We start from the raw sequence: 26,981 nt of genomic DNA, 5'->3' as shown, positions 1-26,981 counted from the left end.
TCCCAAGCAAATTGTATATTAGAACCATGTTCATAGATTATTCCAGTGTGGCAAGTCTATGGTCAGTGTGGGCTGCTGGGATTTTTCGGTTTTTTTTTTTTTTTTTTTTTTATTAGAAAACCATATGGGATCTTAAGCAGTGTGTATTTCAGCCTTGCTTTCAGAATACTCTTTCTTCCTTCTTAATTCTGCAGTTAACTCTTGACACTTAAAAGCTCAGTATGAGGATTTATTTTTCTATATGCAACTTTCAGAAAATTTGCCATAAAAAAGAGGTGTCTGTGAACCTTTCTGGGATTTTTGTTTGAAGCAAAACGCATGCAATTGTGCTGCCTTTGTGCCTAAGGGCTGATGGTGGTGAAAGAGGAGTATGGTCATGCATATGTCCCTGCTAGCCCTGCCTTATTAAATCTTGACCTGATTGTTCAGGTTTAGACAGTTTGTCTATATAGGCCTATATATATCTTTGCCTATATATAGGCAAATATAGGCAAAGACCCTGAAAATACTGACTTTCTACAAATGTCATGGAAATAGGTGGCCACCCAGAGGAGAGAGATCCTACAAATGCCCACAACGCTTCAAGCTGTACTCACTGTTGGTTAAATATCAGCAAACCCATGCAGGTGTGCTCTGAGCCAACGAGGGAGGGTGCCCTCCTGGACCTGCTGTTTGTGAACAGAGAAGGTCTTGTGGGGGATGTGATGGTTGGAGGATGCCTAGGACAAACCGATCATGAGATGATAGGGTTTTCAGTTCTAGGTGAGATGAAGAAGGGGATTAACAAAACAGTCACATTAAACTTTCAGAGGGCAGACTTTGGATTGTTTAGAAAGCTGGGGTTGTTTAGCCTGGAGAAGAGGAGGCTGAGGGGAGACCTTATTACTCCCTACAACTACCTGAAAGGAGGTTGTGGAGAGGAGGGAGCTGGCCTCTTCTCCCAAGTGACAGAGGACAGGACAAAGGGGAATGGCCTGAAGCTCCGCCAGGGGAGGTTCAGGCTGGATATCAGAAAAAAATTCTTCACAGAAAGAGTCATCGGGCACTGGAACAGGCTGCCCAGGGAGGTGATTGAGTCGCCTTCCCTGGAGGTGTTTAAGGAATGGGTGGATGAAGTGCTTAGGGACATGGTTGAAGGGAGTGTTAGGAATGGTTGGACTCGATGATCCAGTGGGTCCTTTCCAACCTGGTGATTCTATGATTCTATGATTAGCAAAGTCCCATGGGAGACAGTCCTTAAGGGCAAGGGAGTCCATGAGGGCTGAGTGCTCTTCAAAAATGTAAATCCTAGCAGCTCAGGAGCAAGCCATCCCCATGTTCTGGAAAAGGAGCTGGCGGGGGAAAAAACCAGCTTGGTTGAGCAGGGAGATCTTGAGAGATATCAAAAAGAAGAGGAATGTCTATGAGCTTTGAAAGAAGGGACAGGCGACTTGGGTAGAGTACAGGGAGGAAGTGAGATCTGCAGGGAAAAAATCAGGAGGACTAAGGCCCAACTAGAAATCAAATTGGCTAAGTCTGTGAAAGATAATAAAAAATCTTTCTACAAATACATCAACAAGAAAAGAAGGACTAGGGAGAATATTCAGTCCCTATTGGATGCAGAAGGAACAACAGTGACAAGGGATAAGGACAAGGCTGAGTTACTTAATGCCTTCTTTGCCTCAGTCTTTAATAGTAAGGGAAGTTGTTCCCCCTGTGTACAAACCCAGGAGTCAGAGGAGCAGAATGTGGCTCCCATGATCCAAGAGGAGGCGGTTAGAGACTTGCTTGCCCAGCTAGACACTCACAAGTCTATGGGGCCAGATAGGATCCACCCAAGAATATTAAAGGAGCTGGTGAATGTCCTTTCCAAACCCCTTTCCATCATCTTCCAGCGGTCCTGGCTGACTGGGGAAGTTCCACTGGACTGGAGGCTGGCTAATGTTGTGCCCATCTACAGGAAGGGTTGCAGGGAGGATCCAGGGAACTACAGGCCTGTCAGTCTGACCTCAGTGCTGGGGAAAGTCATGGAACAGGTGATCTTGAGTGCTATCATGAAGCACATGCAAGAGAACCGGGTGATCAGGCCCAGTCAACACGGGTTCATGAAAGGCAGGTCTTGCCAAACTAACCTGATCACCTTCTATGACAAAGTGACTCGACTACTGGATGGGGGAAAGGCTGTGGATGTAGTCTTCTTGGACTTCAGTAAAGCCTTTGACACAGTTTCTCACAGCATTCTGCTTCAGAAACTGTCAGCCTCTGGCCTGGACAGGCGCACACTCTCCTGGGTTGAGAGGAGACCTTATTGCTCTCTACAACTACCTGAAAAGGAGGTTGTGGAGAGGAGGGAGCTGGCCTTTTCTCCCAAGTGACAGGGGACAGGACAAGAGGGAATGGCCTGAAGCTCCGCCAGGGGAGGTTCAGGCTTGACATCAGGAAAAAATTTTTCACGGAAAGGGTTATTGGGCACTGGAACAGGCTGCCAAGGGAGGTGGTTGAGTCACCTTCCCTGGAGGTGTTTAAGGGACGGGTGGACGGGGTGCTGAGGGCCATGGTTTAGGGAGTGTTAGGAATGGTTGGACTCGATGACCCAGCGGGTCCCTTCCAACCTAGTGGTTCTATGATTCTATGATTCCTTGGGGTATAGATCTGTAGGAGACTGACTCTGCTCCTTATGGAGATGCTTATTTTTAATATATGCTTTTTGGGAAGTCAGTAAGAGAACTGTGATGTCTTTACTTCCCTTCTCTGAATAGACTCAAAGATCAAGCAGCAGCATTTTATATCTGATCCTTTTGTAGTAAAGACAGTTATCAGTCATATGCATACACGATGCTGATACTGGTGTTTATATGACACCCCTAAAACATCTTTCTGAGTCCTTAAACGGATTTGTTGTAGCAGTAGTATCTATCTATGTGGTGTATTTGTGGTTGTATCTGATTATATCCATTGGGTTTTTTGGCTCCCTGGTCATTGTAGAGTACTGAACAAGAGTAAGCTGCCGAGGTTTGGAAGTATTTACATCTCTGTGTGGAAGAAAGGTTCAGGTAAGCAGAAAATAAATTCTGTTCTTTTGGGGGAATGATGATACAAATTTTGAATAAAAAAATATTTCTTGCAGACTTTGTAAGCTCATTTTGCACAATTCTCAGTGCTGTTGATACTAACTGGGAAAAGCGAATCTATCACTCTTACAAACCCAGTGGTTCTTCAGTTTCACTATCATTTTTCTAAAAAAAAAAAAAAAAAGGAGAAATGCTGAAAGCAACTGATAAATGTTTGCTTAAAATAGCAAAGGGCATGTTACTGATAGCAGATGGAGGGTTCACAGCCTGAATCTATGGTGACAATGGTTTCCCCCCGTGGTGGATGAGGGATGTCCACAAACACCTGTGAAACACAAGCATCAAGGGGCATATTAGAATCTCTGAGTCACTGAGGTTGGGAAAGATCTCTCAGATCTTCTAGTCTAACCTGGGGAAGCTCCGAGCTTGCTGCCTGAATGAGGAGTGTCCCCAAAGAGCTGTGAAACATATGCGTCAAGGGGTTATATTGGAATCACAGAGCCACTGAGATTGGCAAAGACCTCTCAGATCATCGAGTCCAAGATCCGAGCTTGCTGCCTGCCTCTGGGGATCCTTCGGGGTCCTGCAGGCTTATGCCTACGCCGAGCTATCCCTCCGGCTGCACAGCTCCAGAGGGGAGGACCAGGGGGAAGCCCGGGCAGGTAGAGAGAAAACCCCGGTTGCCTTTCCTCGGGGATAGACGAGGGAGTGCAGCGAGGAGCCGCGGCTCAGCCCGGGCGGCGGCGCTCGGGGCCATCGGTTTCCCAGGCGATGGGTGGGGAGAGGAGGAAGAGGAGGGAGAAGAAGGAGGAGGAGGGGTCCCCGCGGCTTCATCTCCCACCCAGCCCCGCCCGCCGCCGGCTGCCTCCCGTCGCCGCAGCGCAGCGCAGCGGGCAGGGCAGCGCCCATGGGCTGCGGCAACTCCACGGCCAGCGGAGCGGGAGGGAGAGGTAGGGATGGGATGGGATGGGATGGGATGGGATGGGATGGGATGGGATGGGACGGGTGCGTGGCGGTGCGAGCATCCCCACCCCGGGCACGCACCCAGCCCTGGTGGTCCTGCATCCCGCATCCTGCATCCCACATCGGGGGATGCCCTGGCCGAGCCGCGAGAGCAGCTGCAAGAGCATCTTCCTTTCCCGAGGCAGATCCTCTTACTCAAGGGAGAGAGAGGGGGGCTTTGTGGCTCCAACACCAGCCGTCCTAGGCACGGTGAGCCCTGGAGAGGAGCTGGACCTAAGGATCGCGGCGGGGATGTAAGCACCGTTCTCTTTGCTTCCCTATAAGGCCACAAATAGTACTTTTGAAATGAATTGGTGCTACTTTGTCTCCTCTGATTGCTGGAGAAGTTGGAGGGTATTCCAAGATTGCGGGTTTTTTGCATATTGATGTGTGCCGCTGGCTGGTGCGTCCAGCTGGCTCCCTTATTTGTTCGTTGTTATTTTAAAAAGAGATGGGATCTGGGAAGATGGTGGTGTTGTGCTCTTCCTTCCCCACAGCCCCCACAAAAAAATAGGAAAGTATATGGATATTGATAAGTGGACCTTCACCATATAATTGTAAATATGAGCATTTCTCAATCATTTCTTATTCTAACTGCACTTGGCAAACATTGACACCTCTTTCAATATCTGTCTTTCAGATGCACTTGGTAGCTTAGAATCATAGAATCACCAGGTTGGAAAAGACCTCTAGGATCATTGAGTCCAGCAATTCCTTTCTGCCACTAAACCATGTTCCTGAGCACCTCATCTGCCCGTCTTTCAAATACCTCCAGGGATGGTGACTCCACCACCTTCCTGGGCAGCCTCTGCCAGTGCCCGATGACCCTTTATGTGAAAAATTTTTTCCTGATGTCCAATCTGAATCTGCCCTGGCGGAGCTTCAGGCCTTTCCCCTTTGTCCTATCACCTGTCCCTTGGGAGAAGAGACCAGCACCCACCTCTCTGCAACCTCCTTTCAGTTAGTTGTAGAGAGCAATAAGGTCTCCCCTCAGCCCCCTCTTCTCAAGGCTGAACAACCCCAGTTCCCTCAGCCGCTCCTTATAAGACTTGTAAGCTTCATAACCTCTTCAAAATACACAACAACGTAGTGGCTGGACCAGTTAGAGTTACTGGGTCTCGATCTCTTACCATTTTGACTTAATTCATCCAGAGCCTCAGTGGTGCCTCGGGTCAGGCTTGTTCTGATTTGAAGAACTGGGTGTATCTTTGAGTGTGAATGGTGATGCCTTCTCTAAGTTGTATGCATGTATGCATGTTTGTGTGGTGTGTTGCTGGTTTACCCACTAAACCCAGCACTTCGCACTCGTAGGGAAAGGAGATGCTTTTCTGCCATTATTGCTTACTTGATTTCTGTTAGTTATAAATTAGGTTTTAGGCATTGTGTATCTATCAGAGGCTTCTCTCATCCATAAAGAATGCACAGTATGAATTTACTTCAACTTCCAGCACTCTTACTAGAGCTGTCCTCTTTGTACATCTTAATTCTCTCCCATTAGTTGATTCCTGCATTGCTATGACTTAAAGTTGTTTCAGTATATGACCAACGTAGCTTCATACCACTGGGATGATGCTTGTTTGCATCTCATTTCTGTTTGCTGGGCCAAAGCATCAGAGCAAGTATCAGAGAAGTTCAGAGGAAGATTTTGACTTGATTATTAGACCCTTTGTAGTAGCTTCTCAACTAACATAGAGCTGGCCACCCTGTGGAGCTTGTACCAGGGTACAAATAGGTAAATGTCAAATAGACTAAATCTGGCAGAGGTAGTATTTAGTGAATTACGTTAAACTTTGTTTAAAGGGAGACGTGTGCCCGCTGTTGAATTAAAGGCAGCTATTCCCAACAGGTTTTGGCTTGTAGATTAACAAATCACTTTTACTGAAGGTACAGCCCCTTCAGTAGTTTAGCTTACCTGTACTGTTATTCATAACACATTTCAATTTACATTTTGTGGTGGCCTTTTACATACTTTTTAAAAGTAGTCCACAGATCTCCAATGGCTCAGTGCAGGTAAAAACCAACCGCGCTATGTAAAACGTGTAATTAGTATAATGGAATTATTACTGTTGCCCAGATAGACCTTTCCAAAGCAAATACAGGTTTGAAAGGTCCAGTTGTCTTCTCATTTTCACCACTGGCAGTCAGAAATTATGCAGTCTATGGTGTTATAATAACCAACAACTGGTAATAAAAGAAATCAGTTGTCTACTATTTATTTTTTCCATTTTGCATTCCTTACAAAGTGTGTCTAATAAAAATAGAGCTATTTTTCTAGGGGAAGAAGATGCCCCATTCTTAATAGGAATTACAGAGTTCTTAAGGAAAATGTAACTCAGTATTTTCCTAAAAGACATGAATACTGTATAAATACAAATTAATTTTGTGGCTTGCACAGCATGACTACTTCTTTAGTGCTAAAGTTATGATTATTCTACAGACAATAATGTCAAAGCTTTAGGCACATAACATATAATTAACATGTAACACTCTCAGTCAAATTGTATGACTATGGATAATATTGTAGCATAGTTCACAGAATACATTAGACGTGCTACGCTAGTCCCCATTTTCTTACCTTGGTATTGTAGCCTAGCTTGATTTTTCCTAAGCAGAAGTATATGTAATGATAGTTCGGCTAATGATATTAGCTTCTGTTGCATGGCTAGAATGACATCAAAGGAGCTACCAGCTCTATGGTCTGCGAGATCTAAACTAATAGACATGATCTAGAATAACATTTCTGTCTGCGGTGCAGTACTCCAGAACATCAATATAACTCAGGGTTTAAATTTTCCTTCCAGAGCATCAGGCACTGGCAAAAGGCTCCTCAATTGAGAAATGGCACCTACTGTGATCAAAGTGAACTGATGTATACACATCCTTCTTAAATCATGTAGCTATTTTGTGAATTAACTATGGATTATCTTTATTTTTTAAATTTCCCATTACCCGTAGGAGGTTTTATTAACAAATTACTATTTTCCTGATGTTTAGTTACCTCATTTTGTATACCCTTATTTCATGGTATTTCCTGGTGTTTTAGAAGCTCCAAAATAGCTCTTCTCTTTTTTTTTTTTTTTGTGCGTTTTAAAAATATGCCCTTAAATGTTAATTTACATTTTTTTTTCGAGTGAAGGCATTTCCTTTCATTCTAATGTTGTTTCACTAGCAATTTTTAACTGCCTCCTCCTTTCTGTGTCAATTGTAGTAGCAATGACAGTGCCTTAAATTACGGTACTCAGTGGAGGCTGGCAGTCTAGCCTTAATTTAAATGTACAGAGAAGCTATTAGTCTATAGAAAGCTTTGAATGCAGCTGAGTTATGATGCAGGAGAGCTTTCACACCAAGTTTAAACAGATTTATTAACTTCAAGTTTGGTGGAATGCCTAGGAAACCATCCTGACATTCTATTTAAAACCAAACTGATTTTTAAAATTAATGTTTGATCAGGTCAGGTATGTACAGAACTGCCACCTGATGAGTTGAAGAAGTAATCAGCTTGAAGTAAATTGATATAATTCTGTCCTTGGTTGCACTGGGGTATGAATAGAATAAATTCATTGATGTTAGGACTTGGTTCCGTATTGATATCTTTAGAGCAAATCAGAAAGGAGCCTGCAATAGAAAACTTATTTGTAATCTTAACTGTTGCAGGCATGTATTTGCAGTTGTGAGGTTTTTTATTTTCTTTTTGTACTGATTTGAAGCATTTGCAAGAAAATATTGTAGGAGATTGTTCATTAAAAATTATTGGGAAAATACTTTGTAATCTGTCCTAAAGTCAGACACTGTCATTTTCTGTATCCATGTTTTTGTTCTGGGAAGTGGCTGCCTCTCATGCTTTTTTTGTGTTTTTCTGAAATTTTTGTCTTCTGTGTTCACTCATGAAGCATTTCTCAGCACAGAGGAATATTGTCTGTGACTATAATTTTCTTTCAACCATCTTTTGCGTTTGTCCTGCATTTACTGAAATCCTGCAAGGTTGCCAGTAACAAACTGCTTTTTTTTTTCAAAGTGTGAAACCCCCTCTCACGAAGTGAAAGATGCCTCGGGATATGTCCTTGCCCATATTCATTTCTGACTCTTTAAACACTATGGTTTTTTTTGAGGGATCACAGCTCCACTACTCTCGACAGAATGCTTTTCTTCTGTAATCACTTTAGGCTCAGAACAATGTATGGGTGAATGAGCCTCATTTATTCTGCAGTCCGTACTCTTCCCTCTTCTCCTGCAGCTCTAAAATGCCAGAATGCACCCATGGTCTGACTATGTAGACGGTGTGAGCAGAGAGGTCATTCAGGATAATTCAGTATTGCCTGGTTTTTGTGAATGCAGCTTCCTGGCTACCCCTCAGTCTGTTGCTGAGGTTAGGCAGGTTTTGGAAAACCAAACCAACATGAGCCAACTGAGACAACATTTGTAAGGTCAAGTGCTGCCTTTTTTTAGGCAAGCTGATATAGTGGGAAAAAAATGGACAGGCTTTCAAATATGTGAGACTTTAGTCAAGCCATTTATCTAAAACATCATGGTTAAGAGAACACTAAGCCTTGCTGCTCTGGAACAGCTATGCACTGTTTGTGAATCAGTAATAAACAAGATTCTTTGGCTGAACTTCTGGGAGGAGGAACTTGAGTGGCTGTGAAATAAAGTCATTCACTAAACATGGAAGAGTTAAGAAATATGTCAGGGAAGTAACAGGGGTGAGGGCAAATGGATTGGACGAACACATCTGTACAAACTGGGATGTTATTGGGTTCCCTGTGTAACAAAATCTATGTATAAAGAATTGTCAGGCTCCCTAATGAAGAAAACCTTACGAGTTTTTACATAGAGATGCATATGGGCCACCTAGCTGAAGTGATGTCCATTTGCAAGTTCAGAACTTTTCCAGGAAGAAAACTGCTCTGTGAACTGGAAATACTTTCTGATCTATATTCAGATACTTTCGCGGTACTCAAGTGAATTTGGACCCGACTTTTGTTTCACTTTTGCTAGTGAAAATGAGAAATAACTCTACTGATATCAATGGAATCCCATCAATGAAGTCAGGATAATTTGGTTCTTTGTGCTTATAAAAACAATAGAAAACAATTTGTTTATGTATGTATGTTTGTATGTATGTATTTATTTATTTTTTATAAATAGGGAAAAACGATCTCTTAAAATGTGAATTTGGTTTTAGTTTACTTAGTTCTTAATGCTTTTGTGTGAGGTGCATTTCAAAATGCTGTATTCTTCAGCAGCAGTACCCTCTCCAATATTCAAAGGAAACAAGTGCTGCCAGGTGTGAATGCTGGTGACACATCTCTGGTTTTGAATGCAGGTTCGTAGCTTAGTAGCTCTACATGAAACCCAAGTTGATGGGTCCGAGAGTCAGCTCGTGTCCCCAGAGTGTGAACGTATGCATACCGTAATGCATTGAAGTCAGGTATGACATTGAACATGGGCATGTCATTGAAGCATGCTTGGGGATTGTAAATCAGCATCTCCGCTGGGAAATGTAGCAGTGCTGTAGGCACACAGTTCTCACTCAGCTAAGATTTCAATTTGTGTGTTAAACACTTTTTACTTGTGGTATATATACTTCCTGCAAGGAAGGCATCCAAATAAGAATCGGAAGCACTGAGACCTCAGCTCAGACTCGGAGAAGGCTTGGCAAGGGCCTCACAAAGGAACATGAACCATTTGGAGAAACTGAGTTTGTTTGCGGTGAGCTTAGGTTGAGAAAATGAGAAAGTCGTGGTTCTGGTGCAGGACAGGCACAGCGAAGGAATGGTTTCTTCTGAAAAAAAAATTAAGTCCTACTAGCAGTGGAGCTAGGCTTTTCAAAACATACGTTATCTGAGGTGTTGCTGATGCCAAGGCTCTGCCTAGATGCGCAGTGATGCCCATAGTACAGTATAGGCAGTACATAGCTGGGCTGACTCTATATGAACTAACCTTGGTAGCAGAAAGCATTTCCCTACATCAGCTGAGAGTGAGCTTGTGTGCAGCACTGTGATGCCAGCCTTCCACCTGGACACAATTAATTTGGAGGGTTTATACGTATTTATATGTAGACATGCCTATAGACCCAAAAAGTCTCAATAAGCTGAGAGTTTTAAAGTGAGGGCCTGAGTTTATTTTGTACAGAGGTGCTCCCTGCAGCTTAATTAAGAGTTTCTGCTGATACGTACAGCTGTACTGAGATTTTACTGACTCTGGAAACAATATTGAGGAAAGAAATGTGTACAGTCTTATACAAATCTAGTCTGTGTCCTTGCTGGGAAAAGGAGGGATAGTCAAGTCATAGGAATTGATAGTGAAGTTATGTTCAAAAGTTAGCTGTCAAGGGAGATTTTTGCTGCCATCCAGGCCATCCATTCAGGTAGACAGTGCTGGCAGGTGTCGCAGGACTGTTTCTTCCTCTCTGCATTTAAAATAAGGATGCAGAAGGCATATTCTTACACATCAGAGTGAGACAAAAGATATTTGCTATTTATGGATACTTTTCAGCAGCAAAAAATAAAGTTTTACAAGAAATGAAGTGCCGTGGCTGACAAAAACTCATACTACCCCCAAACCCATAAAATCTTTTGGGCTGACAACTGTAGTTTCAAGAGTGATATTAGGTAACATCTTCCAGCTAAGTACTGAGAGGAAGAGGAAAAGGAGGAGTGAAAGGTTTTCTAGTGTCTACCCTAGCTTGTGTAATTAATAGAAGGGATAATTTGCTGGTTACTCAGCTTAATGATATACCAGCAATAGCAACATGGCATTAATAACTTGAGAGGAACAGGAGGGAGTTTGTATTTCAGTGAATGTTCCTCTCCCAGCAAGTAGCACCTGAGTCACCAAAAAAAAAAATAAATAAAAGAGATCAGGCAGCCAGGTGATAGCTTTTGTTTTTTCTTTTTTTGCTACATAGCAAAATGAATTAAAAGGTGGTTGATCTCTTTATATATATGGGGGGTTGGGTGGATTATATCCCAATTTTTATATTAGTTCTGTCTAGTTGTTTCTCAAAACTTTATTTATCTGGCAGGAAGAATGGAGCAGCATTTTACGCATGTATTGCCAAACCTACAACTGAATCAAACAGCAAAATAAACAGGCATTCAGGAGTAACTGCTTGGTTAGTTGTGGCAACTTTATAGCAGCCAAAACCACCGGAAGACTGAGCAAAGTGAAGCATACAAAATTCATAAAGATTAATTTTATCGCATGTTGCTTTCATCCTGAGTGACTGCAGCTGGGCATTGGTCCACAGCAGCATAATTTTCACCCACTGAGAATCTGGCCCTGATCTAAGTATGATAGACTTGATGGTTAATATAGATAGTCATTAAGGATAAAGTAGACAGTCATGAGAAACCTGACAATAGAAAATTCCTGTTGCTATATCTGCATTGTATAGGACAGAAAGGCAGAAAAATGCTTACTGAACTATTGGTTGGTTTGAAGGATTATGCCATTATCTTGTAAACATGCACTTTTTTTTTTTTTTTTTATTCTAGGTGCCACAGGAACTACTAAAGATGTGTAAGTATTCACTCTGCCCTTTCAAGTACGTAACCCTGGACTTATCTTCAGTCCTACGAGCCTCGTATTAGATTTAGTTATACATGATTCATCTTGTTTATAACATATAATCAACATCACTAGATGTTTATTGTCTTTAGTGACAGCTTCCATCTCCACAAAACAACTTCATATCTTGTTTACTTTTCTACAGTTCCCTTCCCTTTTCATTTCTCTAACAGAAATGTCTTTTCTCTGCCTCTGCTGGGAGCTGTCTCACAGAGGTGGTCACGTTACTTCAGACGACACTTCCCTGTCACCTACCAGTGCGCCTTTTTCCGAAGGCTGTGTCATTGTATGAAGCAACCACATAAATTTACACCAAGCCCTCTAAGAGATTTAAAGAGCCACTGAAGCAAATTTCCCCTCTTTGCAGGAGAGCAGGTAACCCATCCAGACTTCCTTTTCAAAGTACCCACTTTCTCTAGATGTTTTCCACATTGAAGGTCATATCTATTAGCTCCTTTCTCTCTCTTATCTTTGATGCTGAGTAGCAGAGGGCAGCCCTACCCATCCTGTTTTTCTCTAAATGTGGAAGCTCTGTTGTCCTGCTGCCTGTTGCCAACTTTTGATTTTCAGAAAAGCTGCAGCAAAAGATCAGCCTTTATCAGTCCATTTTTAATTTCCTAATGCAGAAATGTGCAGGAACAGCTTTATTCAGACATAAATTTATTTTCCCATGTAAGGAAATATTAAAGAAGTCCTCCTGAGGTCTTGCTGCCTTCTATTTCATGTGATTGGTATTTGCCACTAGAGCTGGAGACTGAGGGACCTGTGAAATATTTTGTTGTTATGCAATAGGAACATTCCTCAGTTTTATTTACTTCATTTAGAATAACTACTCTAATTAGACAGAGGAATCCTAGTGTAGAAATGAGGGCTGTCAAGTCAGATAAACAAGTGGAGAGAAGAGCCTAACAACAGGCTCATCCTTGCTATTACAGAGCAAAGATGAGAACTAACAACAGGTCTCACTTGGCAGATGAATGCTGTTGTCACAGATACTCCTGAGATCTGAGTTACCCGTGTGGTCTGTTTTCTGGGTTTGTAGTGGCAGATGATAAATTACTGAAGGCATGGTTATGAGGAACCTCTCCTTTATACAGCCTGCAGCATTCATGCCCTCAGCACTTTTATATATACGCAAAACCTGTTTTTAATTTATTCAGGGACCTTTTTGTTCTTCCATTTAGATAGTTTAAGGGACTGATGTAGAACCACATCTCTCTCTCTTTGTTGTTCAGTAGTTTTATATTTCAAAATTACAATCACTGTTGAATTATGAATTTAGTGGGCACATCTCCATGCTTAAAGGTATGTGAATATGTAAAGCTGTGTTTATGTGTGTGTAAGCTTTTGTAGGGCCAGGCTTTAGGAGTTAAACTGGGAAAATCCTACTTATTGGTGTTAAATCATCTGTTACGTTTCAAAAAAGTATGGGAATAACTTAGAAAAAACTGGTTACTAGTGCAGACTTCAACAATGTGAAAGGATCAATCCTGGAACCATTAGTCATCCAGATAAGTATAGTGGAGCCAGTCAAACAACTTGTGTGAATAATAGCATGTTTGAGTCTTCTCATCAGACATTAGAAACACAGATCTGTTAAGAAGGAATGGCAGTGATGACCCAAAAAGTCCTAAATCAATAATCTGAACATTCAACAGCAGATTTTTACAAATGTAGTAGAATACCAGAAAAAGCTATTTTATTTTCATAGAAATGAACAGATTTATATTAACTAACATTACCGATCCACGCAAGCTTTTATTTTACATCTTTTCACTTTTATGAGTTAAAGATTATATATATAAAAAAATGTTTAACACCCCCTCATCCCCGTTTGGCTGTTAAATTTCAGTTGTATCAATCCTGATTCACAAAATTATTTAGATGTGTCCTTAGGTACCTCGTAGTTCAGAGTACAGAATCCGTTTATTCTAACTCAAGAAATTTCTCATTTCTTGACCATGGCTCATTGCCAAGGCACTAGCATCTCCTGGAGTGAGCAGCTGGGTGGAAGGAAGGAGGGCTGGATCCTGCTCTGAGCCCTCCCAGGTGACCACAGGGAAGTTGCTTTGCCCTCTGGGCCTTGAGTTTCTCCACTAGTAAGATAGGGATGATGATATGATCTTCCTGTGCGAAGTGCTGTGAGACTGAGGGCCATATGGTGACAAGAAGGATGTATGGTTGGGGAATGTGATCTCTCCCTGTTACTCCAACCCTCAAATCAACGGTGCATCTGTTAGCCAGCTTAGCCAATGCTGCTGCCCCACTAATACAGAGAAGTACGTCATTGCTAGCTGGAAAAGCTTAGGAGGGCTACATAGAATATACTGTAGTGTCGCTTATATTCAGAATGTGGCTAAATTCAGGGGAAGATTAGTAACAATTGGAAGGAAAGGACACAGCAGTTCAATCCTGATTCAAAATGTTGGAAAGAAATCCATCAAATACAAATGACAGGCTCTTATTCCCAAGAAATGCTGAGAAACTGAAGAGAAGTAGTTTGTCACTTGTACAAAGTTTAGTGAATCGTTTCTGGTGGGACTACTGAGCGTAGCTAGAAGGACTCTATGTAATGCTCAGGATGAACAGAGTCGTAAAAACTGAGGTAAGAAAAATTTGGATGGAATGAATAATGTGAATACCTGTTATTTGAGATTTAAAATATTATGTGAAAAATGGCAGCTTCTTTTACCATCAAACAGACCTAGGACTGATGGATGTAAAAGCTGACAGTTGAACCAAGTATATTTTTCAGACTTAGGAAACCTTTTGGGATAGACAGATCCTTACCAAAAGAAACATTTATCCTAGCTGGAAATAGAATGCTGTTATGAGAATTTGCTGTTAAATCTGCCTACTGTCTACAAGACTCCACCTGTACTACCTGCTGAAAAATGTGCTCTCAGTACCTCTGCAGCTGATGTCAACAACATCTAAAGGAAGGTGCAGTGGTATAGTAGCAGATCAGTACAAAGCACATCAGACTGTTAAATTTCTTTTGGCTTCTATTCCTAGTGCAGAAAATCTTATCCTGGCATGGAGGACTCTATAAATGGAGATATTTATAGATATTTTTATGCTAAGTGGTTCTTCCCTGATAAAAAGGTAGACATGCATTGGAGGTAGAGAGGGAGAAAGAAATGATGTGCTGGACTCCTGTCTCCCCATACCCTCTCTGTGAGTCTGGGGGATGTGGTGTGGTGGGTTGACGCTGGGTGGATGCCACATGCCCACTAAAACTGCTCTATCCACTCCCCTCTTCAACTTGACAGGGGAGAGAAAATATAACAAAATGTTTATGAGCTGAAATAAGGACAGGAAGAGATCACTCAGCAATTACTGTCATGAGCAAAACAGACTTCACTTGGAGAAAATTAATTTAATTTATGACCAGTCAAATCAGGGTGCAATAATGAGAAATAAAAAATAAATCTTAAAACACCTTTCCCACACCTCCCTTCTTCCCTGGCTTAACTTTACTTCTGAATTCTCTACCTCCTTCCTGGCAAGTGGCACAGGAAGATGGGGAATAGGTGTTGTGGTCAGTTAATCACATGTTGTCTCTGCTGCTTCTTTGTCCTCAGGGGAGGACTCCTCACACTCTTCCCCTGCTCCAGTGTGGGGAATGTGAGAGAGTTCTCCATGAACTTTTCCAACACGGGTCCTTCCCATGGGCTGGAGTTCTTCAAAGACTGCTCTAGCATCGCCCCCTTCCACACAGTGTAGACCTCCAGGAATGGACTGCTGCAGCATGGGTCCCCCACGGGGTGACAAATCGGGCCAGCAAACCTGGTCCAGTGTGGGCTTCTCTCTCCATGGGCCCATAGGTCCTGCCAGGAGTCTGCTCCAGTGCGGGCTCTCCATGAGGTCACAGTCTTCTTCAGGCACATCCACCTGCTCTGGTGTGGGGTCCTCCATGGGCTGCGGGTGGTTTTCTGCTCCACCATCAACCTCCATGGACTGTAGAGGGACAGCCTGCCTCATCATGGTTGTCACCACAGGCTGCAGGGGAATCACTGCCCCAGTGCCTGGGATACCTTCTCCACTCCTTCTTCCCTGACCTTGGTGTCTGCACAGTTGTTTCTCTAATATACTGTCACTCCTCTCTCTGGCTGCAGATTCCTATGCATTTTCTGCCCCCCTGCTTAAATATGTTATGCCAGAGGTGCTGCCACTGTCACAGCTTTGGCTAATGGTGGGTGTGTCTTGGAGCCAGCTGGCATTGGCTCTGTCGGACATGGAGAAAGCCTCTGGCAGCTTCTTACAGAAGCCACCCCTATAGAACCTCCCTGGCTGCCAATACCTTGCCATGCAAATGTGGCAACAGGAGCACTGCTGAAACAAGAGGAGATTCTTTCCATTCTCATTTCCATGTGGTCCAGTGTTGCTGTTGTAGCTCTGCTCACCAGAGCCACCCATGATCACACAGTCTGCCACTGTGGCTCAGTTGTCACCTGGACATTTGAACGTGTGAAATTCATAGAATCATAGAATAGTTTGGGTTGGAAAGGACCTTAAAGATCATCCAGTTCCAGCCCCCCTGCCATGGACAGGAACACCTCCCACTAGATCAGGCTGCCCAAGACCCCATCCAACCTGGCCTTGAACATCTCCAGGGATGGGGCAGCCACAGCTTCCCTGGGCAACCTGTGCCAGTGCCTCACCACTCTCACGGTGCAGAAATCCGTGGTTACCTTTCAAAATGGGGCTTTAAGCTACAATGTGTGAAAGCAAGAGGTGTTCGAATGCGCATAATGCACCAGCTGGAGTGCACTCCTTCCCATGCTGCTTAGAAAGGAGTCCCCAGAAAGGGACTTCAGTGCCATCACTAGAATTTTTCCCTTTTTTTTTTTTTTTCCCCTCTCACACTTCCACATTCCTTTTGTCTTTGCTCACCTCCTCTTTCCTGGCAGGGCTACAACAGATTTCAGCTAGTCATCCCCCAGCCAGAGAGCTGTGGCCTGTACAGTCCTAGATAATATTTACTGTTGTGCATATAAGGGAAAATATATCGCAAACTTACGCAAAGGAAGGAAAGGAAGCAAGCAAAATATTTAAGAAAACCTAATCTGCTTAATCATAGACCTGGATAATTTGTTTTGGTGATAGAATGGCAGTAATGGTCCAGTGATGCCCTATTACAAAACATTTCTAGAACAGCAGAAAACAGTTGCTTTCTGAAGTAGGAGCTTTCTTTTTTAAACATTGTCATTAATTTCCTATTGGACGATATTGGTTATTGTTCTTACAGCTCCGTTTTAGAGGCTTTAAGCACTGCATGAAGTTGCCAGTGCTTTTAAAGAATTCTTTTCTCTGAAAAAAATGGTTAGTCTGGATTATAGAAAATTAGAAAATGTGTCTGGTTGTGTGAGAAAATCAATCCTGTGGCACACTCATCTGGTTCAAGAGAAATGATTGTGTGTGATCTTTTGGTACCAGACGTCTCTTTCTTAAACTGTTGTCATTTTTTCTTCTTTGCTAAAAATGCAGGGCTTATTTCTACCCACTGATATACACAGGCATTCTATTTTCTTCATCTGGCATTGGCCCATACTAGGACAGAGTAGCTTCACAGTTCTCAAGGAAAGTTATCTCTGCATTTCTTCTGGCTGTGTGCATGAGGACTGCAAGGTGGCATAGGCTGTGTGGGGTCAGAAGAGATGAGAGATGCCTTCTGAAATGGAACTAACCACTCCAGGGAGGAGTAGGAGGAGTTTATTGCTCTCAAGCGATAAGATGTAGGCAAAGACAGCAGATAAGGAGGCTCACCCCACTCAGTGCTATGCCCTGTGTTAATGTCATTTAGCAAATGGCACCTTGCTTAAATTTACCCCAAACTTCTACTACTAAAAGGACCTGTGTAGCCTTATTCACTGTGGTAACACTGAAAGGATAGTTTGCAATGCTCTACTGCTTATAAGGTAAGTGTAAGACGATGTCCAACTTGTAGCACTATTTTTAAGGCATATGCTACCCTCTCAGGGGAATGCTGATGGAGCTTTAAGGGGCATTTTCTTGCATTTGAGGCTGTATCTTGCTGTGAGCTTTCTGTACTTTGGGCCAAAATGCCATTGACTTCAGGGGTCAGTAATGGCATACAGCTTTGGTGATTAAACAGTAGGCACATCTACCTCTTAGAATAAATAAATTACAATAAGAAATGTCATATATTATTGTTAAATATCATAGTTCAGAAATGCCTTTCAAGGCTACGGAATGGATTTAGCCCTAATGCTGGGTAAAGGCCAGCTCTCGGTCTTATCACCTAGGGAGCAGATCAGAAATTCATGCATCAGCTCATGATGGGAAGTATTTTTGCCTTGCCCCTGTAGTCCCTTGAACTGGTCATTCAATAGGAATATTCAGATGAGGATACTTGGGTGAACAGCCTGTGTATGAACATTTCCGCAGTGAAGCCCTCCTTGGGTTTTGGTGCCCCCTTTGTGTTTGCAACATTCCTTGTACAACACTGTGGCCCATATCTCACAGATCCCTGAGCTACGGTACTGGACTCCTTCTTGGGCGGTTGTCACAGTTTCCCTCCAGGGAAGGAGTGAAGGATGTCTGGTGTTTTAACAGCACTCAAGCTGTCTTGCCTGTATTTTTATTGCTAGATTGGTAGGTTGCAGTCCAAGCTAAAGTGCAGCTGCTGCTGTGATCCATACCCAGTCATGCAAGCAGAGATCTAAGTCCAAATATTTAATCAAAGGTGGGTGGGTGATTTGCGTGAAGACTGATGCTGAGGCATAGACTGAGACTGCAGCACAAGCACTGTGCCTTCAGGGAGTAAGAATAATATTTTTGTCTTTTCAGTACTACATTTTCCTTTAGATTGATTCTGATTGTTTTACCCCCCTGCTATACAGGATGGTATTTCAGTCAAACCTCAGTGATTATCTATGAGTCTACAGACTGACCTGTGATTTCACACTAAATGTAAAAAAGAAGTAATTGCACATTTATAAAAGATTAGTAACAGTTACTTGGTTTGCAAACAACCCTGACTTTCTGGAATTGGCGTACCTCATTTTACAGAGGCTCTGTAGCATCTGTAGCTACTGTGAAAATTTATCTTTCTTCATCCTCATTCCCAGGCTAGCATGGATGCTCAGTCCTTTCCTGTCCTCTTTTGGCGGAATAGCTGCCAAGACTCCTTCTAACGTGCAGAGCCTTTATGTTCTTGATATGTGTGGAGCAGTGTGGCCACTCGCTCAGGAAAAGTGTTAATTTACCTGTTTCAGTTCTCAAACCTACTTTCAGGCATCACTGGTGGGGGTCATGAAAACTAAGCTGCATCTATTCTCAATCCTTCCTCTGTACATTAGACTGGAAAATTGTCACTCTTTTTGTGCCTGTGTGAATACTTTATTGAATTGTGGATGACCTGAATTAAACTGGGATCAGTAATAATCTCCTTCTTCCCTTGCTCCTGGATGTATGCAGATGGTGATGGAGTATCTGAAAGAAACAATCTGCTAATGTGCTTTATATCTTTTGGTGTTACAGAGCAGAAGAATCCGTATCAGATGAGGACAAAAGGAGGTATGTCATCTACTGGGACTGGCTTTATTTGCAATAAGCAGCAGTGAGTTCTGTCACCAGATGTACATCCTTCCTTTCCTCCTCCTAATTGCCACCAACACTACCAAAGCAGAGAAGAAAAGAGTAGGGAATCTCTCACACTGAGTCCAGTATCAGTGAACCCACCCACCTTGTTAGTGAGCTGGGGAGAGGGGACTTTATCTCACAGGTGTAGGTGATGTGCTTGATAAGGGCCAGTGACCTCTGCTTTCACTCAGCCTCACCACAAAAGATGGCATTACTACTTGTGGGAGATCTCCACTGGGTTGGAAATCAAAGGAAGTGTGACTCTACCATCAAACAAATCAGAAATCATCTCAGAGACCCCAGGGGCTGGAGGAGGTGTGATTGATTTGGCACCTGACGGGGCAGAGCAGCATAATGGGAATCTCTGCAAGTAGTTCTAGGCGTGGCAGAGGCTCCTAAAGACCCAGTTCTTCACCTCACATCAGTCCCTGCTTTTCATACAGACCTTGGAGGTAGAAAATACACTCTGCAAGGCCATGAAGGGGAGAGGGTTGGGCTATGAAAGTATCTAATGCCCTCTTCCTTCTTCCTACTGTAAGTTTTCTCCAAGTGTAGCCTTAAGCAGAGGGATACAAGGAGAGGTCAAGGTGCTGTTTAATCGATATGCGTTATCTGAAGCGAGGTGCTTCAGTAGTCCCAGAGTTGAATGCTGCTGTCAGATTGGCTCTGTGTTCAGTTGGATATATTCAGTGACTAGGAGAAGCTGGACTAGTGGGACTGATTGTCACAACACAGCTTGGAATTAATAAAAATATTAGGAACGTAGGTTCTCATCAATGCTTATAAGTGCAGGTGTCAAGAGGATGGGGCAGACTATTTTCAGTGGTACCCAGCAATAGGGCATGGGGCAATGGGAACAAACTGGAACACAAGACCATGAGCAAAAAAAAGACCATGAGGGTGACAAAGCACTATCCAAAAGGGCTGTGCAGAGAGGTTGTGGAGTCTCCTGCTCTGGAGATTCAAAACCTGCCTGGATGTGATACTGTGCAACTTGCTCTAGGTGAACCTCCTTCAGCAGCGGGGTGGGACTAGATGATCTCCAGAGGTTGCTTCCAACCACAACGATTCCGTGATTCTATGATTCTGTGAAAAAAATAGCTCCTTTCACAGGTTTGGGTCCCACTTAAGAGTAAGAGCTATCCTCTAGATTTTTTTGCCTAGCACTGTATTAGCAAGCATATGGCGCTTAATACATACTTTTCCCACAGCCATGGGAAGGGAGGGCTCCTCTGATGATGCTTGTGCAAAGGTGCCCTCCTCTCTGACCACCCATGGTCTTTGTAATGCTGCTGTGTGATGTCGATGTCATAGGGAGAAATCTTACAATTAAGCTTTGATGTCTCTTTGTTTCTTTAAACTAGGAACTATGGTGGTGTGTATGTTGGCCTGCCGTCGGATGCGGCTGCCATGGTTTCCAGTCAGACGAAACCTGCACCGAAAGGTATTGGAAGGTTGCGTATTACATTTCTGCTGCTTTCTCAGTTTGTCTAGCAGGATATGTTTCCTTTGAAAATCAATTATTATTTCGGACAGACTGGCTAGCCTTGGAGCCTCTGAAGGCAGTGGAACTGTTTATAATAGTTAAAGTGATTATTTTTGTTTATTTAAATTTTAACACACTCTGCAGAAGGATCCTAGAGCAGATGCAGGCAACATGGTACATTGTCTTCTGAACAGCTTCTCCACACTCTGAGTGCTCTGAGAATTCAAAGAAAACAAAACCCTGTTAGGAGTAAGAGGCTGTGATATATGTACTTGCAGAGCCTCAGTGCTATTTTCAGTTTTGCAGGTGTTTACTTGCGTTGTGGTGTATTCCAGTAATAACAGTTAGTAAGTGCTTGCTTTCAGGTTTATTTCTGTTTTTATATGAAACCCAGTGCAAACTGTTTCTTTTCCATGTGATGTTTTCGAACAGTGGGAAAAAGCATTAGGCTTATAGGTACTTAATAGACAAGTCATAAACATATATTTATGAAATCATGTAATAATTGTTTAGCTTTAGTACAACAAAATGCTGCTGTCACGTTCATACACTACAGAGTTTAGTCACTGACTAGGGCTTTCAAAATTTGCTGCAAAACAAAAAAATGAAGAAAAATAACACTATTAACCATAGTAATAGTAACTGGCTTTGGAACAGCAGTACCTTTGTTGCATGTTTTTTTTTAAGCGGTGTTCTAAATTAGTGATATGTTACAATGTTTTAACCATCTTTACCTTTTGTTTTCTAATTAAGATTAGAAGGAAATAAACACATCAGGATCCAAACAGCTGGAGGTACAGTATGTCTTAATTAATGTTATGTGCTTGGCATGTATTTGATGAACAGAAACAAGGTGGCAATGCTCCCTATGCTGCTCTCAGGTGGTCTGGGAATCACCCAATTATTTCTCCAGCTGCAGCATAACTCTTCTAAAGGCTGGACCAGGGATCAGTTCTCAGTAGTGCAGATGTAAAATGAAAAGTGGGTAAACTCACTTTCTTGTTGAGAAGGAAGATCCAGGGAAACTCCATGCTACCCTCTTTGTGAATGAATAGAAATCAAATGTTCTTTTGTATACCTTCAACCACACCACAGCTAATCCTGCGGTGATATTATGACCTCTGATGTGACATGAGTTGCATCAGTGGTATGTAGATCAACATCTATAGAGACAAAGCTTTTCCCAGGAATTAGTAGCTTGCAGTTAGAAAACTTCTCTGTTTCGGGGAGGACCCTGAGGACCAAAGTGAGGCACCCACTAAGTGACTCACTGGAGCTTTCCTCTTGTTATGGGAGACTCTAACTAGCTAACTAAAAAATAAAAAAGTCCTTTACTAAGTTCAAGTCTGAAGAAAAATAAAACAAGCTAAGTTTCCATTCAGAATTTGAACTAAACAAAAGTTGAGAAATGTCAAAAGGGAACTAATTTGGTGTCTAGCCAGTGGGGAAAGGGGGAATCATAAAGCTGCTGATATTTTCCATAGGAAGCAGAACCCTTTCCTGATTAAGGTGAAGAGCCAGAAACAGTCCTGGCTGCTCCTGGTACTGTGAGCAGGCTTAGTAGATCAGAACACGCCCATACGGATGATCTTTAATCATGTGAATGGTGAAAGCTTATGTACAGGGAGGCCTTCGGTTGGTCATCACACCTAATTCCAGTAACGTGGTGGAGTTGTCGAAGCTAGCTTCAAGTATCAGTCACTTAACCTTTTTTTTTGCTATTCAGAATAGTTGAAAGTGCACTTTGCCTTCATTGGTGCAAGATCAGGGCTTGCCTGTGGACTCAGACTAAAAACAGACTTAGAGATGAGAACCTTTGAAGAATCCTCTGAGCTCCATGAGTTTGTATGCCTGGAAGGCACAGGCCACAAATCTCTCAGCTTCTAATGATGACCTAGTTTGGTGGTTTATGGATAGAGTATTGCTTTACCAATCCAGCTAAATCTGTTTGTTCTATTCTCTTTTTGAACAGTCTTCTACTAAGACAGATTGCCAGTGCTTTAAAGAGAGTGCTTTGTGCTGAAGATTTTTATATTTATGTAGCCTTCCGGAGAGCAAGAGAGATCAGAACACCAAAAATTCTAAACTGTTGCAAGTTCCAACTACGGGTAAAGCCTAAACTACAGTGTTGAAACCAGTTTCCTGTGATGGTTGCATTGTGGAAACCTGCTGTTCTCCAGTGAAAAATGGAATTAATGAACTCATGGTGGATATTTCTGCACAAGAGCTAACTTTGATGATCTGCAACTTATTTCTCTGTGGCCATACTGCAGATTTCATCAGCTGCGCTTCATATATTTTCTCCAACAATTTTTGATAGATTTTATATAGAAAACCATTACTACTGTCCACTTAATAGTTCCTATGGTAGGTTCCTATAAATTAATTGTTAATTTACTTCAGAATAATATATTTGACAGTTTTGGATCTTTTTGGTAATATTGCAAATTTTAATATTTTTGCTGTGAAAACTTAAGAATAAGATGAAATAACCATAAGATCATTGGGTTCTTTATAATTAATACTGTCACTTTTATACAGTGAGACAAATATTAGTGTTTAATTTTCACCTTTTAAGAATATATCGCTCAATGAAATGTATTTAAATGAGAACAATGTACTTCATTGTAGTATTTACATATCTGTTTTTATTTTCTTCAGCTTTATCTCTACTATAAAGCATTACATGGAAAAAAATACTAGTGAACGAAACTACTATGTTATGTCTTCCATTCGGTGTAATATTATGACATTTCCTCACCTAAGGACAAAGTGTTAATATTTTCAAAGATAGTGGGACTAAACTCCAGTGCTGCATCCTCTTGAACTGAAGAGGATTTTTGCTCACTATTAGAGTTTTGTGTCCCTGACTCATCTCTAAGCATCTCCAGTATGGCAAATTGTAAAAGAATAAGAGCTGTTATTATTACTTTAGCAAATTGTTGTATTAAATAGCAGATAGGGGGATTTAAATTTAAGTTTATAGCAACTGTAGTTTTACCACAGAACATAAAACAGATTGTATACTTCCATATGGCTGAAGAAGTACTTAAATTATTAAAGACTTCTGCATAATTCTTCAAACTTTTTTTTAATAGGGCACAATATGCCATATTCTTTAAACAAACAAATAAACAAAAAAAACCCCAACCCACACCACATGAATGTGTTACTGTAGATTATTGACCACTTCTAAAATTAAAGGAAAAAAATCAAAACAATAAATTCAGATATGAAGAAGTGAAATGCTGTGAACCCTGAAATTACTGCCCATTTCACCAATAACTATTAAGACCAATGAACAACTATTGACTGTGATTTCCACTGATTTGCAGCTCTGGCTTTAAACTAAGTTTTGTTTGGTGTGATGCCTGTAAAAAGAAGTATTTGAAAATATTCCTTGCTTTTCCTCTTCTAAGTATTTGTGACATGTTTACTGCTGTTCTCTAGAAATCTGCTACTTAAGTTATCAACAATTTCAGTTTCCAGCTCCTGAAGACAAATATTCATCTCATTCTTGACCCCTTCAACCTTGAACTAAGACGAAATAAGCTGGAAGATGAAGAGGTGATGTTAAAATATCTCTGTACAAATGAATGTCTGTAGATTAAATCTGCAGAATCTTGTTCTTGCAAGACAAGCTGATGAGATCTTAAATAGTAGTGAGTAATAAACATGCAGGTTTGCTTCCCACCTGCTTACCATAGCATAAGGGTAGTTTCCACATCACTTGTTCCGCAAATGGTTTAAATTGTTTGCACAGTGCAAGTTTATTTACAAGAAAGCAATTAGGCCCATGTCTGATCTGATCACAATTGCCTTTCCCAAAGTGGAAAAAACACCAGTCATCCTAGGATACATCATAGTTGAGCTTGAAAAGCCAACAACAAATGCCAGTAATCTCCCCAGTTATTTGTCTACTTCTGTCCTTCAGTTGCTGGGAAGTATCCTCAAAAAGGTGGACAGGACTAAGTTTAAACATCACATGTTCTGCGGCTGGCATCTGAACCTCCATGTGTGGGCTGAGGTGGGGAAAGAGGTGATCTTTAATGGGTAGCTCCTAGCAGTTGGTGCTGGGACAGTTGCAAAAGGCTACTTTTTCTTGGTTTACGTCATTGCTTATTTTTTCTTGTGGAGAGGTGCAGAGAGAAGTGTGGAGCACTTTGCAGAATTGGCCTCTTAATGATTCATCCTCTGAATGTGTGGGAGGTAGTTTCTTAATATTTTTGTTCCTCTGCATTTTCCTATCTCAAAAGCTTACTGATCAACTGACACGTTTCAGTATCATGGGCCTCAGGCTCTGCAATAGATACACATTCATTCATGCCGTGCAAGTCTGTAACCATCAAACTGGAAAGCCAGGGCCATAACCTTGTCTTAGATTTGCAGACTCTTGTCTTTTGTTTTCCTGAGGACCCACAGATCTAGAAAATGTATGACAGAACACTGTATTGAGTCTTGGCCAAATTCCACTTAGGGAACTGATTTTCTGCTCATCAGAATTCCTCTATGGTGAGTAGCATTTCTTCAGCCTTTGTTAATAAAAACACATGACATTTCATGGAGAAATGAGTATATCTGCTCTTTCAAAACTGAACAATCTATGGATATTCCTGTTAGGAGGAGGAACACAAAAGAAACCCTATATGCCAGCTGCCAGATGTGCATCCTTGGAGGATATTTAGGCACTCAAATGATGGTTGAATGTAAGAATTGAGAATAGAACACAAGGAGACATTGAATGGCAGAGTTGTTATTATTAAGAGATGTACTTTGGTTTTGTCAAAACATCTTGAACTACCATTTGTAAAGAAGAAACATTGAACTGCTGGGGCTGTGATACCATTTCCTTTGCAATTGTCACTCTTTCTCCATCCAGAGCTGAGCAGACAGTGAAATAGTTTAGCAAAGACAGTGGATTCAGATCAGTATCTCAGTATCTCCAATTTGGGATTCTTTGAATGACACAGAAAGATTATGCTTGAATTCATATAACTGAATCTTGAAAAACTCTGAAGTATTAAAGCATGGGATTGAAACTACAGTTCGAGATTAGCTGAAAAGCAATCCAAATATCTTGTCTGGCTTGCAAATTTTATTCTAGTTGTACAAACTATTTCACCTCAAAGACAGCTGCTCCTTTGAATTACACTGATGAGACAGCAATTATTTTGCATTCTTCTTAACGCAAAGCCAGGAGCTTTGTTGTAAGGACCTTACTTCTCAGTATCTGGGTAGTCCAGATGGAGATACTGCCCGTCTCATGTGTGCCATGCGTCTCACAGTATAGTTTAGAGGATCTGACCTAGTTTAAACCTCTGTGTCATTCAAGGGGTAAATCTATCACTATGGAAGTTGCAGAAGACTTGATAAAACCCAGTGTAAGCTCAGGAAGGATGTCATTCACTAGAAGTGAAATCCTCCTATAGCAAAGTCCATACAAGACTGAGGCTGCAGAAAAGCATAACAGTGAAATTTGTCTCTAAAGAACACAAAGGCAAAGTAGTAATTTAATTGATTTCATCCTGCATGTCTAGCAGAGGAGTCTCTGCTGTGCTGGACTATGGTTGATATGGCATCACTAGTGTATGTTCCCTGTCTATGTTCCCTTTCACCCACACAAGTCTAGTACTCAATAATCATTCTTCCCAAGCAGTCAGTGAGTCACTGCTGATCTGTTTTCTGCAGAGTAGACCTCTGTTTGGTTCCCATGGCGATCAGAAGTGACAATTATTACTGACTGCTACTACAGTTCCTGAGTTCTGTGTACCCACTAAAAGAAGCTCTTATCTGGTTATAGTTTCTTGCAGTTTTGCAGTGCTTGTCATTGTTTCCTATTGATAGAAATTTGAACACTTCAGGTGAATTGGCTTTGTGGAGAACATGCTGGAGGAGGGTGCTTTGTGGAGTATTTTTGGTTTGCAGTGTATTTAGAAAATAACCAAGAAAATAACAGTTCTGTAAACTTCCCATAGAGCAATGGTGTGCCAGTATTGCAGGAAATCTTTTGAGACTGGGCTATATGCTTCAACCCTTTTAACAACAAATGTGCATGAAGCTCAGATTTATGATAACAGGAACAATTACGTTTTACATGATCTGACAATTTTTACTGTAACCCTAGGGCTTTCAAACACAGAATTATTTTCCAGACAGCAGAAACTTGCATGTGGGCACTTAGAACGTCTGTCACCAGTGTTGTGGGAACTTCTGTGTGGTGGATACTTATCTGGTCATTATTAAAATACCTGTAGCTGGAGATAGGA

General features: G+C 41.8%; 1 protein-coding gene across 1 annotated transcript; it reads left to right on the top strand.

Moving 5' to 3' along the window:
* Positions 1-3,894: 3,894 nt before the first annotated feature.
* C1H12orf75 (chromosome 1 C12orf75 homolog) lies at positions 3,895-24,075 on the top strand. The gene is made up of 6 exons (XM_054056016.1): positions 3,895-4,000; positions 11,549-11,573; positions 19,128-19,163; positions 20,594-20,673; positions 21,469-21,509; positions 22,688-24,075. The coding sequence occupies exons 1-5, from the start codon at positions 3,958-3,960 to the stop codon at positions 21,471-21,473; spliced, it is 189 nt and encodes a 62-aa protein (XP_053911991.1). The 5' UTR covers positions 3,895-3,957; the 3' UTR covers positions 21,474-21,509; positions 22,688-24,075.
* The last annotated feature ends 2,906 nt before the right edge of the window (positions 24,076-26,981 follow it).

Source organism: Cuculus canorus, chromosome 1 (genome assembly GCF_017976375.1).
Source record: "Cuculus canorus isolate bCucCan1 chromosome 1, bCucCan1.pri, whole genome shotgun sequence".
NCBI lineage: Eukaryota > Metazoa > Chordata > Aves > Cuculiformes > Cuculidae > Cuculus > Cuculus canorus.
This window is presented reverse-complemented; position numbering and strand designations above follow the sequence as displayed.

Coding starts and splice junctions, on each gene's coding strand:
- C1H12orf75 (XM_054056016.1), top strand. CDS start 3,958: ATGGGCTGCGGCAACTCCACGGCCAGCGGAGCGGGAGGGAGAG. Junction 11,574..19,127: donor ACAGGAACTACTAAAGATGT/GTAAGTATTCAC, acceptor TTGGTGTTACAG/AGCAGAAGAATCCGTATCAG. Junction 19,164..20,593: donor TCAGATGAGGACAAAAGGAG/GTATGTCATCTA, acceptor TCTTTAAACTAG/GAACTATGGTGGTGTGTATG.